Source organism: Equus asinus, chromosome 3 (assembly GCF_041296235.1).
Source record: "Equus asinus isolate D_3611 breed Donkey chromosome 3, EquAss-T2T_v2, whole genome shotgun sequence".
Classification (NCBI taxonomy): Eukaryota; Metazoa; Chordata; class Mammalia; order Perissodactyla; family Equidae; genus Equus; species Equus asinus.
In genome coordinates, this window is record NC_091792.1 from 150672501 (window position 1) to 150685358 (window position 12858).

At 35.2% G+C, this 12858-nt stretch overlaps 1 protein-coding gene across 6 annotated transcripts in view; it reads right to left on the minus strand.

Annotated features, from left to right (window-relative positions):
* CPEB2 (cytoplasmic polyadenylation element binding protein 2) overlaps positions 1-12858 on the minus strand; it is a 69127-nt gene that overhangs the window by 1756 nt on the left and 54513 nt on the right. For all 6 annotated transcript variants that reach the window (XM_070506215.1, XM_044767814.2, XM_070506217.1 and 3 more), the window contains 4 exons: positions 10611-10729; positions 9968-10082; positions 6955-7136; positions 1-2242 (listed from right to left, as the gene is read on the minus strand). The exon at positions 1-2242 is cut by the window's left edge and continues 1756 nt beyond it. In XM_070506215.1, the coding sequence (XP_070362316.1) occupies positions 2015-2242; positions 6955-7136; positions 9968-10082; positions 10611-10729 (644 nt within the window). In that variant the 3' untranslated portion in view covers positions 1-2014. The remainder of the gene's footprint in view (positions 2243-6954; positions 7137-9967; positions 10083-10610; positions 10730-12858) is intronic.

A 12858-nucleotide genomic window follows, 5' to 3' on the forward strand; every position in this document is an offset into this window, starting at 1 on the left:
ATCTGGAGGATCATGGTTAAGTAACAAATAGGGAACATCGACAAATAAATTAGTAAAAAGCTCTTCTGAAAACAGCATCAACTTTAAACATTAAAAACTTGAACCACAACCACAATAAAACAGCAGAGTTAGACATGAACCACATATTTTTACAGTACAAAAAAGCACACCATAGACAACCAATATTAAGATCAACACTTTGCTCATGTGAAGGATTGTCCCAAGAGGTTGCTATAAGGCAACACCCTTGTAATTTTCTCTCTTTAGAGTCAAGAATATTAGTTCTGCATTTTTTAAAAACATTTACCATTGTTGGTGGCTTTGCTTAGATTGCAGAGTAACTCTTACATTAAAATAGAGGGGCTAGTTGCATTACAAATGCTCTAAAGAGAAAAAATATCACTAAAGATATTTGATATTCTAATAGTGTTCAGTACCAAGAGAAACTCATTGACTATTGCATGTTTCCATGCCACTTTCTCAAAAAAACTGCAAGCAAAGTCATTACCAAAATTCCTTCATCAAAATTTTTTTAAAAAAGCAATTCTTAACCATTAAGAACAACAATGTTCCATGCAACAGTGACCCTAGTTTAGACAGAAGACTCCAATATACATAGGTCAAACATGTAAGCAAGTTTAAGCCAGATTTCACCATTGTCTTTAAGGTAAAATAGAATTTTATGCAACTAGCCATCTGTATATTTCCCCATCTCCATTTTGACTTTACTTAGGTTTACTAAAGTTTTGCTTTCTTCTATAAAGTTCATTTGTTTAAATATGGGCTTCTTGTGGGTCTTACATTTGGTGACTGGTTAGCAGTGTGCTGGCCATCTTTGGTTTATAAAGGATGTCTTAATCATGAACTATCTATCAAAGGGGCTAAAATCAACGTTCTTTAAAATTCTAGTATGTTTTTTATTCAATCTTTTATCTATACTATATCACTGCACATGAATTAGAACCGCACATCACAAAATTGCACAGGGATTACAAATATTACATCCAGTCTGCATAAAATCGAATTCCACTACCGACCAGATCACAAAATGGCTGCACTCTCTAATCTAAAACTAATTTGCATATTGTACACATGTAGGACAATTTTTTTTAACTTGAATCACAATAATGCATGCAAGTTTGCTCTTTTTAAACAAATTTTATAATTTGTTCATGCTACCTAGATTCAAGAGAGCTTTTTTGAACATTTGCAATACCTCACCTCTTGTTAGTTAATAAGTCTAGTGCATGCATATGGTGTATACAGGTAAGTAAACATGCATTTTTTTTTCACATTCTAAAACTATGGCAGTTTAGGCCATATTGTGCTGCCTGCATTTTATCTGCAATGCAGTGTGTCTCTAACGTTTTCAATCCCGTATTAATAGGTGGCATTTACACATAACACCTATATAGCAGCAAAGCTAATACAGCTTGTGATTAAAAATGTTTAAAAATAGCTAATAAATCAGATTATCTTGAGGTATTATTTCTTGCAAGTCAAAATGGAGAGCAAAAAAATCAACCCTAATTTTTAGTTTATGTATACACTGAAAATAGCAACAATAAAAATAAGCATTTGTAGCAGACATATTCCATCTTCACTATTATTTTGCTACCTTTGGTAAATTACTGGGGCAGATCTTGAAGTTAAAAACCCACGTTTAGAAATAAGTGCACGCTTCACCCACTATATAGCAGCAGACTGTTTGCCCCTACGCAAAACATTCTCATATCTAATTTTAACTTTACATATAAAAATAACTTGGAGAAAATACAAAAAAACATTTTATTTTAACATGAAAATATCACAAAAATTAGTAAGCCTGAGATGTAGGGTTTTGGTGAAAAACAAGAGGCTTGTAGTGTTTTGGCTGCTGATAAAGATGCATGTATTGATAGCTGGGGTGAAAGCAGAAGAATGCACTTATTTCTTCTGCATGTCAGTATCTTCAGACACAGTAAGCCACATGCACCCTTTCCTTCCTTGTTAAACAGAGGCCGGTTTGCTCTTCTTAGTTCCAGCGGAAGTGGATCTGACGTGGGCGATCAGCACCTTCCTTTACCAATGGCTTATGGAACTCACGTCCTGCACGAGAGTGGATATTTGCCCAACAAAACTCACAGTAATACTGCAGGCAAGTGACATTGGCACAAAAAAAGGGAGCAAATTTTCCACCACAGCGTGCGCCCTGGCATTCATCACACATCTGGTCATCTAGCACATATGGCTTTACCTCCACCTACAAAAAGACAGAAAAAATGTCTCATTAAGCCTGCTTCAGAAATCATTTTAGTAATAATTTAAAATGTTCATAGGGTGTTCTAGAGAAAACGCCTAGCATTAAACGTTGAGAAAGTAGGCAGTTTCCCAGAGAAATGGCTTTACCATATAGTAGGTTAAAGAAAATGAAATCATTTTGTTCTTGCACTAATTATCTTTTCATATGATGTTTGATGTTCATAACTGACCACATGATTAAATGAACAGTTTGATAATTTTATTTTATTTTGATATGTTTTCTTCAGAGGACTTATAAACTGAGTGGTATTTACTATATTTTCCAAAGACAGAAAATACTTTTAAAAACTACACAAACCTAATTGATTTGCAAAACATTCCACCCTCACCTTTCATGAGGTAACATCTTTAAAACATCTGTGTGTTAGTATTTTCAGAGGTAGGGGTGACTGTGAGAGAAAAAGAGAAGGGCAAGGAAGACAAATGATTTTTACACCTTTTTTTCCCTCATTCCAATACCTCCCTTGAGATGGCATAACCCTAACAGCCACTGATTATGGCAGCACCTCTCCACTGCAGATAAGAGCCTATCCTGCTGTTAAATAATCAGTACAGGCAAACCAGAACTGTGGACAACCTTATTAAGGGCATGTGTAGACCTCTGTGAATTTATAAGACATAAAGTCACAGTCCCACTGTGAAGTCCTAACTCAGTAGAAGACCTCAGACTCAAGTTATCTCTGAATACTAAACCTCTTAACCTCAGTTTCCATATCTGTAAAATGAGAAGAATATTAGAACCTGCTTCACAGAATTGTGAGGATTAGATTATGCAAGTAAAAGCATTTAAGACAGTGCTTGGCATATGGTAAATACTCTGTAAATTACTGTTACCTACTATTAGCTGCGATAGCCTTGCTCTCTCACTTGTGATAACTTTATGAATGAAAGGTTACTACCTTTGTCTGAATAGTGCTGGGCAGCCTAAGCTCTCAGCCTTTCCCGAGGAAATGAGAGAAAATTGAGTGTTTAATGGGTTGGTTTGAGATAAAGTAGTGTTTGCCCAAGGTGAAAAATAATGACCCAACAATTTCTATTCTGAATGTATTCTATTGAAATACTTCATGTGTGCAGAAAATGAATATACAAGGATATTTTCTGCAGCATTATTTGTAACAACAACAAACTGGAAACAACCTAAAAGTTGATAAAAAGAACTATAAAACAAACATTTGCTAGGAAGGTAATGGAATTACATTGCTGTTTATATTGATATTTCATTGATTAGAGTTAGGATAAACATATTTTATGTATATTGGACATTTTTCTTTTCTGAATTATCTGTATCTTTTGCATATTTTTGTGCAGTTTTCTTTTTTAAAAATTAATTTATAAGTTCTCTTTGACCATTAAGGATTTTTAACCTTTTTTTCCATTGGCCATTGATTTTTAAAACCATCTTTGACACAAATTCTAAAATTTTTATGTTCAATCTTTATCTTTCAACTTTTTCCTTTATGGATTCCATCTTGATTGCCAGGCTGCTTTTTGATTCATTATCTTCATTATAACTATAATCAAGGAAGAACATTACTATGATCAAAGAATACATTGAAGTAGAATGAGAATGACTAGATTTTATTTTCCAGATGATAAAGCGTCCATTTGCTCAACACCTAGTACCCAGTACCTAGCAGAATCTCTGCACAAAGTAGAAACTCTATAAATATCTAAATAAATGTGGTACATTTACACACGCCTTCCAGATTTCTTTCTCATGGTTATTTCTTGCCTCTACCATATTTTAACCAAACTGAAGATAGTGTATATGCTGTTTACTTCATTTCCATAACACCTGATGAAATGTCAGGTGCTCAGGAATTACTTAAGGTAAAACTGTTGAATAAAATTTTAAAAATGCAGTGATTTCAATTACTTGTATTTTTATTTATTTAAAAATATTTTTAAAGATTGGCACCTGAGTTAACATCTGCTGCCAATCTTTTTTTTTTTTTTCTCTTCTTCTTCTTCTCCCCAAAACCCCCCAGTACATAGTTGTATATTCTAGTTGTAGGCCCTTCTGGTTGTGCTATGTGGGATGCTGCCTCAGCATGGCTTGACAAGCAGTGCCACAACCGTGCCCAGGATCTAAACCAGCAAAACCCTGGGCCACCAAAGCAAAGTGCACGAACTTAACCAGTTCCTGTATTTTTAAATTCTGGTTATTATTTTACAAAGCTAATCAGCTTAACTCAAAAGCATAGACTTCAAAGATGTAAACTGAATTTCAAGCTTATGATTTTAGAATGTAATCAAAATCTATTTCTGATTAATAATAATCTCTAACAATTGACTCTTGTATGTGTTAAAGGAAGTTTCATCAGATCTTCACCTATTCTTATTTTCTATTATGATGTCTTTCCCTTTTTCACTTCAGAGAATCTATCTGTAATACTTTGTCACCTGGATTCACAACTAATGAAATAATTAATTATTGTTAATTAATTATGAAACAAAATGAAACAAAACACAATTCACTTCAGTAACTACCAGAAGTTACAATGAATTGTATTACTCATGGAGTGACATACAAAAATTACAATGCATTACACATGTGTTTTGATTGTCCTTCCCAGCTCTCAGGGAGATGTGAACTAAACTTCCAAGTGTTCATGAACCTAAAAACAAGTTGAATAAACAATTTTAATACTCTCCAAATAAGTATCCTGTGTATCTCTGGGTTATCAGGTATAAATTTAAATTTAATCTGTTTTTATGGTTTAATAACTATATTCAAATTTAGAGACATGAAAGGTATAAATGTTAATGGTTTAATATTTTTTTATATAAGTAATACTAGAGACATAAAATATTTAGGGCTCAAATTATTTCAAATACAGTTCAAAATATACCTTAATAGCACATATCTTAAAAAATAAACTTTTTGCTAAGATATTTCAATGACTTTTAAAAAAAGTATGTGTTTCACAATTCACTTGCTCTGCATCTGAGTTGCTCTTTAAGAATCAATACTATACCCCAAATATTGGTCTTTCACTATCATTTTGGAAACAAAGAGGTATGAGTATGACACTGCAACAATTTTTTCCTTCTACTTCTGCATCTTAAACAACTACAATTAAATACACTGTAGAGAACTTCCTTTGTGACTGTATCGCCTTTCTGCAAAAGTAGAGGTTATTTCGACTAGATCAGTGGTCTAAAGCATGGATGCACATTAGAATTGCCCAGGGTCGAGGGGGAGGTTATAAACTCCTGCTGCCTCAGCTGCATCCCAGATCAATTACAGCAGAATCTCTGGGGTGGGACCCAGATGTTAAGATTTTTCTAAGTTCCCAGGTGACTTTAATGTGTAGCTGAGGTTGAAAACCACTGGATTAGAGGAATTCTAAGGTTCAAATCAGTTCAAAAAATTTTCCTATGCATGTCTAAATAAAAGCAGAGCCCTTCCCCTTAGGTCCTTTTTTTTTTTTGTGCAATATTTTAAGTAACAACGCAAACAAAAAGTTACTCTGTGTATACGAACTGAACCTATGCTGTACTTTTTTCTAAATGGGATGGTTTGGTAATTAAATGGATGACTACTTTTAGAATCCATAGTCTAGTCAATTGGTGTTAGTTAACCAGCTCCCCTGCCCCCAGAATAGTCTTTTAATGTACAAACGTTAGAGAAGCCTTAGAGAAGCTTCAAGAAACTGTTACACTAGGAAAATAAGAACCCACTCAAGTTATATCTATTAACTTGGATATAAAAAAGTTAATTTACCTCATATTCTCAGTATATCTCCTCTGTACTATAAGTATAACCGTGATTATTTTAGAATATTACTTAGCTATATATAGGAACTATTCACAGATTTTAGTAGGAAATAGATTTATAAATGAACAATTGAGTTATGTTCACTCCTTTTCCCTATTGTAGATGGTAATCAGTACTAGAAACTATTCAATGGTGTGGCTTTCAGTTAACATTCATAGGACTTCCTAAAAGTTTTTATTGTGATGACCTAAACAATGCTGCCAAAGAATAAATGTTTTAAAGTTTAGGACAATTATTTTTTATATTTAGTTTATTTGTAGATTTTGTTTTTTTAATTATTTTTATATTTATTATTGTGCATATTTAGGGAAATATACACAATGTATTTTTATTTTAGATTTTATGATAAAGAAAAATAAATAACACTTAAATAGCACTTGCTCCGTGCCAAGCTGTGTTCTAAGTGCTTCTACATATTTGAATTCATTTAATCCTCAAAATAACTATGAGAGAGATACTATTATTGTTTTCCATTTTATAAGTGAGGAAAAACAGGCATATAAAGGGTTACTTTGCTGAGGATTACAGAGCAAATGGTGGAAATGGGATCACAGGCAGTCTGGCTCCAGGGTACCAGCTCTTAAAACAAGCTCTGCCTCCATGGTTAGAAGGATATTAAGACCTTATTGAAGGATAAAAATACCTGACATGCTTTTAAAATGACATTTATATTTTGTATATTGTACCTGAAGTTTAAAATACATTCAAGAACTTTACGTTTCAGGAATATTTTGATAGAATATTCCTTAACTCTAAGAGTTAATGGAGTATAAAAATATAAACAATGTTTGAGTTATATTAGCTTACGGTAGTAAGCTTTGGATCAGCACCTTATTAGAGGATGTAAAGTGATATCTCAATATGCAACTTACGCGCTTATCAATATCACCATGCTGAAGCTGAACAAACCGAGCACTGATGGCAGCAATATAGCTCTGTTGATTGGAGAAAGCAACTCGACCAGCACCTTTTGGGTATTTTAGCTCAGGATCTGTATCAATTCCTGCATAACAAACTCCACCATATAGCCGGTCCATGATCATAGCAAGTTCCACTTCAAAAGGAAAAGAAGTTCACATCAAATGTGACAGCACACAGTAAATCAACAATTTTTAAGTGTTTTTTTAAAAAGTAAAAGTCAACAAGAAAAACAGTTCCACGCTCTTTTCTACATCCAATACTTCTACTTGTATACTAGATCCCAACTGCTCGCACTATGGAAGAATTACTTTGGCAATTCTCCTCTCTCCTTTCTGTACCATCAGTTTTTCCCTCTATATGGTATCGTTCCCAAGTATACTGTAATTTGTCCCATCTTTAAAAAAAAACTCTTAACCTTATTTCTCCCTCTCAGTGACTGCTTCATTTCTGTTCCCCTTTACAGCAAATAGCTAAAAACTTTTTCTTATACTCCCCAATCCTTCTCTTCCCATTCTTTGTTCAACCCTTTATCACTAGATTTTCACCCCATGACTCCACTTTAAATGCTCATGTCATGGTCACCTTCCCCACTGCCAAGGACAACGGTCAATCTACCTGTAAGCAGCACTAAACACAGTTAACTTCTTTGCTCTCCTTGAAATATTTTCTCCATCTGGCTTCCAGGATACATTATTCTACTAATTTTCCTCCTACTGCACTGTAATTCCTTCTTAGTCTGCCTTGCTAGTTCCTCCTCAACTCCTTAACTTTCAGTGTCAGAGTACGCTAAGTTTCGGTCCTTGGATTTCTCTCCACACTTGTGGCTTTGGTGACTTCATCCCAGGTCATGGCTTTAAAACCATTTATCTGTTTTCAGCTCTCAAATTCCTGTCTCTAGTCTGGGCCTCTCCCCTGGACTCCAGATTTATCTATGCAACTGTCTACTGGACAACTCATGTTGATACTTAACACACACTGCATCACTCAGTGTGTTCAAAATGGTATTCCTGACCCTCTGCCATCCCATTAAACCTGCTCCAATGAGTTTTTGCTGATTTAGTAAGCAGTGGAAAAGATGAAGTTGCCAAATCAAATCTTTGGCTTTATCCTTTCTATTTTTCTTCCCCCAGCCCATTGCACATGCAATCCTGTGAGCTTGATTTTTAAGACATATCTAGAATCCAATCTCCTCACCTCTATCACCAACATCCTGTTCCAAGCTATCATTATTTTTCATCTGGATTATGGCAATAGCTTTATCTCTTTGCTTCTGATCCGTCCCCTATCCTCCAGTTTATTTTCAAAACAGCAGCAAGCGTGATTCTCTTAAAAAATATATCAGGTACCAATGGCTTAACTGAAATTTCTACTTGGAGGCTCTGAATGGTGCCAAAAGCTTGCTTTCAAAATCAAGATCACAATCTTCCTTCCAACCTGCTTCTTCTCCAGAGTTCTTTATCTCAGTAAAAGGTACCACTATCTACCTTGTGGCTTAAGACTGAAAGCTGAGATTCAACCTTTGCATTTACCACATAAATATCGGTGACATCTATTCACTTGGCACTTTCACCACTACCACCACTAATCCAAGCCACCATTATCTGTCTCCTGGACTGCAAGAATAGGCTCCTAAATTGGTCTACCCATACCTACTCTCAACCCAGCTCCTCCTCCTCCCCCCTCAATCTTTCAAAAATGCAAATATGATCATCTCTCCTTTGCTTAAAAACTCTTCATTGGTTTCCTCTTGCTCTGAGGGTAAATATCAAATTAGTCTATTAGACTTGTAAGATCTGACTGTTATTTAATTTTTCAATGTCTTGTCTCTCTTGTCTCTCCCCTCACTCATTATATCCTAGTCAGCCACTCTGGGTTCTTTCAGTCCCTCCACAGCACTCTGCTTCCCTCCACCAAAGATCTTTGATATGCTATTCCATTGTCTGAAACACACTCCTCACAACCCTCCTACCATCTCAATCCTACTCCTTCTGTTCAATCTTTATATGTCAGCTCAAATACAAGTATCTTTAAAGTTTCAGACATCACATTCTCTTGCTATGTGCTCTTCTATTCCCGATAGTGTTTTTGTAGCAGTTATATTCTGTAAGTATTTACTTGTGTATAGCTGTTTAACATACATCTCCCATACTGGAAGAGGATGTTGTCAGTGATGGAAGACACTAACACACTTCACATGGTACACGGTATCATAAAACTTGCTATCACAGTGGGCATTTACATCTATAACTATGTTCCTATATGATATCTTCTACTAGATCTCTGGTTCCTGGTTATTGATGAATAGAAATTTGTCATTCACTTATCTGAAGTGCTATTTAAAAAAAATTCCCTATTTCTTCTTCAAATATCAGAATCAACCCACATAAAATAAACAGACTCAAAATTCTCATGTCTTACAGAGTTACAACTTAACAAGTTAGAAATATTTGAGTGGATTCTTCCTATAGAGTCTGCGTGGAGTTAGCTATTAATATTGATAGATGCGTGCCCAATTCTCCAGGTACTTGATGGTTTCAAGAACGGTTCTCTGAAGTTGTCTCAGAATTCTGCAATGAGCAACTACTGGAGCATGAGGAATCTGCCCCTCGCCTGCCCAATAGTGCCATGTACACAACAGCTACCAAATGTTTCTTGAATTAATTCATATTTAAATGATTTTTTTTTTGAGGAAGATTCGCCCTGAGCTAACATCCGTCACCAACCCTCCTCTTTTTGCTGAGGAAGACTGGCCCCAAACTAACATCCGTGCCCATCTTCCTCTACTTTATATGTGGGATGCCTGCCACAGCATGGCTTGACAGGTGGTGCGTAGGTCTGCACCTGGGATCTGAACTGGGGAACCCCAGGCTGCCGAATTGGAACGTGCGAATTTAACTGCTGTGCCACCAGGCTGGCCCCTAAATGATTTTTTTAAAGAGCAAAATTTGTTAACATGCTACTTACCAGCCCTTAATGGCCTAGGAACACCTCCAACAAAAATTGTTTTTCGAGGATCCAAAGGCTGAGAACCATCCATCACAAAATCACTATCACTTAAATTCCAAGGACGGATCTGAACCTAGGATGAAATGACATTAAAGTATTGAGTCTTATTCTCTTGACAGTTTATGCTGTTTTTTGCCAGTTAACAGTGGTCCAGCTATTGTTCAAAATTTGGGATAGTTGGATTTTGAAACAAATTGTTATAATTTTTTATCTAGGTATTATAAATTATCCAAATTTTTAAAAACTGAACTTTTTTTTTTTTTTTTTTGAGGAAGACTGACCCTGAGCTAACATTTGTCACCAATCCTCCTCTTTTTGCTGAGGAAGACTGGCCCTGAGCTAACATCTGTGCCCATCTTCCTCTATTTTATGTGTGGAACACCTGCCACAGTATGGCTTGATAAGTGGTACATAGGTCTGCGCCTGGGATCTGAACTGGTGAATTCCGGGCTGCCAAAGCGGAGTGTGTGAACTTAACAGCTACACCACCAGGCAGGCCCCTAAAAACTGAACTCTTAACATGGTAGTTTAAAATTTTTTTTTCCCACTAATAAGCATTTCAAGACGGCTTTTTACTAAAGTTCAAGTAGTATTTACTTACTGGTTTGTCCTTGATGGTAGGGCTGGAAACACACAGATATAGTTTTCCATCTTCTTCAATACAAGCATCAATTAGTGCCTGAACTGAGCTTTCTTCTTGAAAGAGAAGGAATGCATAGCCTGTAATAACCATTAAAAATGAGGCAGTATGTCAAGATAAGTGATTTCACTCCAAATTTCAGTACTGTTTAGAAAATACATGCTTTTGAAAAAGAAAAAAATAACTATCAAGTAGAACTAGAACCACTATACTTTCTGCAGGAAAACACAATATCCTATGGAATACACACAAAAACAGATACTCAGTAAATTGTTTAGCTACTTTATATAGAGCACTTACTATGTGGTACTGTGCTAAGAGCTTTGCATGAATTATTTCATTTGATTTTCAAAAAAAAAAGACTATGAAACATTGTTCCCACTTTACAGAAGAAAAAACTGAGGTATCAAGTGGTTAAATTACTTGCCCAAAGTCAGTCACATAAGCAAGCAGTTGGTTGAGTAATTTCAAACCCAGGTCAGCCCCAAGGTCTCCCATGATACTGTCTCCTTAAAGAATTTGGCAGGGTTAACCAGTTGGGCATATCAGAAGCTGAGATTCCTACAAATGCCCTCAGGGTAAGACAAGTTCTAGAGCATACTTCTGGACAAGAGCACACTCGGAAAGGGCCAGGAATGTCCATAAGTAGAGGGAAAATTCCACAGTCAACCTGGTAATTTCCAAATGATACTAAGAAAACTACCTTAGGGAGGTTGGGATGAAATGGGTTCCTTCACAATGGTTCAGGACTTTTAAATTAAGTCTCAACTTGGAAGAGCAGCAGAACACTTTTTTCAGATAGTCTGGAGATTACGTTTGGACTTTGGATCCAAGCTCTCCCTTAGGTTTTTGTACCTCTGGGAAACATGCCCTTCCTCCTTTCATTGTGACAACCAATTGTCAATCTTTAATCAAAAATCATGTATCCAGCAGGCAGAATGACTTCATTATAAAAAGATGACATCAAAATTTACATTGCAAGTTTACTACTAAGTGACTATTCCCAGCAGATGATAACTATAAATGACTTCAAAATACCCCTTTTCCTTGACAAGATTTCTATGCAAACAACTAGAATACTATAACCTAATCCCAATATGAAGAAGTCATCACGCAGATCACACACATCTGTTCCATTATACAACAGGAAATGTGAAGTCATGTTTTACGTAGAACTCAAAAAACAAGGTTTATTGACAACAATGGCTTTTATCGCCACAAAGGTCTGATGTGACACAAAAGTACCTCATTCTAATAAAATTGCCAGAATGCATAAATAAGCCGTTAAACCAACCCACACAAAGAGAAACTTGTGAAGCTATGATTATTCAAGATTAAAAAACACATCTTAGACCTTTTTACTTGCTAGAAACAATTTAAATATGCTTGAAAAAGAAATGAAGACTGATTTATTTAAGTGAAGACTTTAATTTTGATACAAGCTAAGGATCTGAAAGTTATAACTTTTGTAACAATTGAGAGGATATAAGACCAATGTACTAAAACGGTATTTTAAATTCAATATTTTTAATGTTAAAGTTGTGATATTAATATTTTAATATTGCTTAACTAATTTAAAAATACTACTTTAAACACAATATTTTTAATTGCTTAATTATTTTTGTGATTATTAGGAAAGAAATGTTTATATCACAAAAATTAATTAGGCAACATAGCAGGTAAATTATGATCTAGCTAAGGCAAGTCATTAATTATTAAAATACTGTGACCAAAAATATATCATCTAATAGTTCTTTAGAATTTATTAGAGCAAGCTAATACTCACATAGGGTAAACCTCATTCACTGCAGAGGAAACATACGTACATGTGTGGTTCAGTATCCAAGGGCTCAAGTCACTGCCTTAATTACAAGGTAGCTTCACCAACTGGATGCTTCCATACTAGTGTTTTCCAAACCATGGAAAATGATGACTTGCAGAAATGACAAAAATGCTTGAAAGAATAAGGTTTGGAAACACTGGTGTTTGGCAATGGCTACAATTAACTATAATTGTACCAAAAAAACTATCATTTGCCAGTGCTAATTTTTTTGTTTTCGTTTTCAGTTTGAGAAAATAAACTAACAACCACCACAAAACCCACAAAGACAACAACAATGGCAACGACAGCAACTATTCTGTTTCATTAAATTTATGCCGACCCATCTTTCTAGGCTTAGGGTCCACCATCCCCTTATAGGAACAAAAG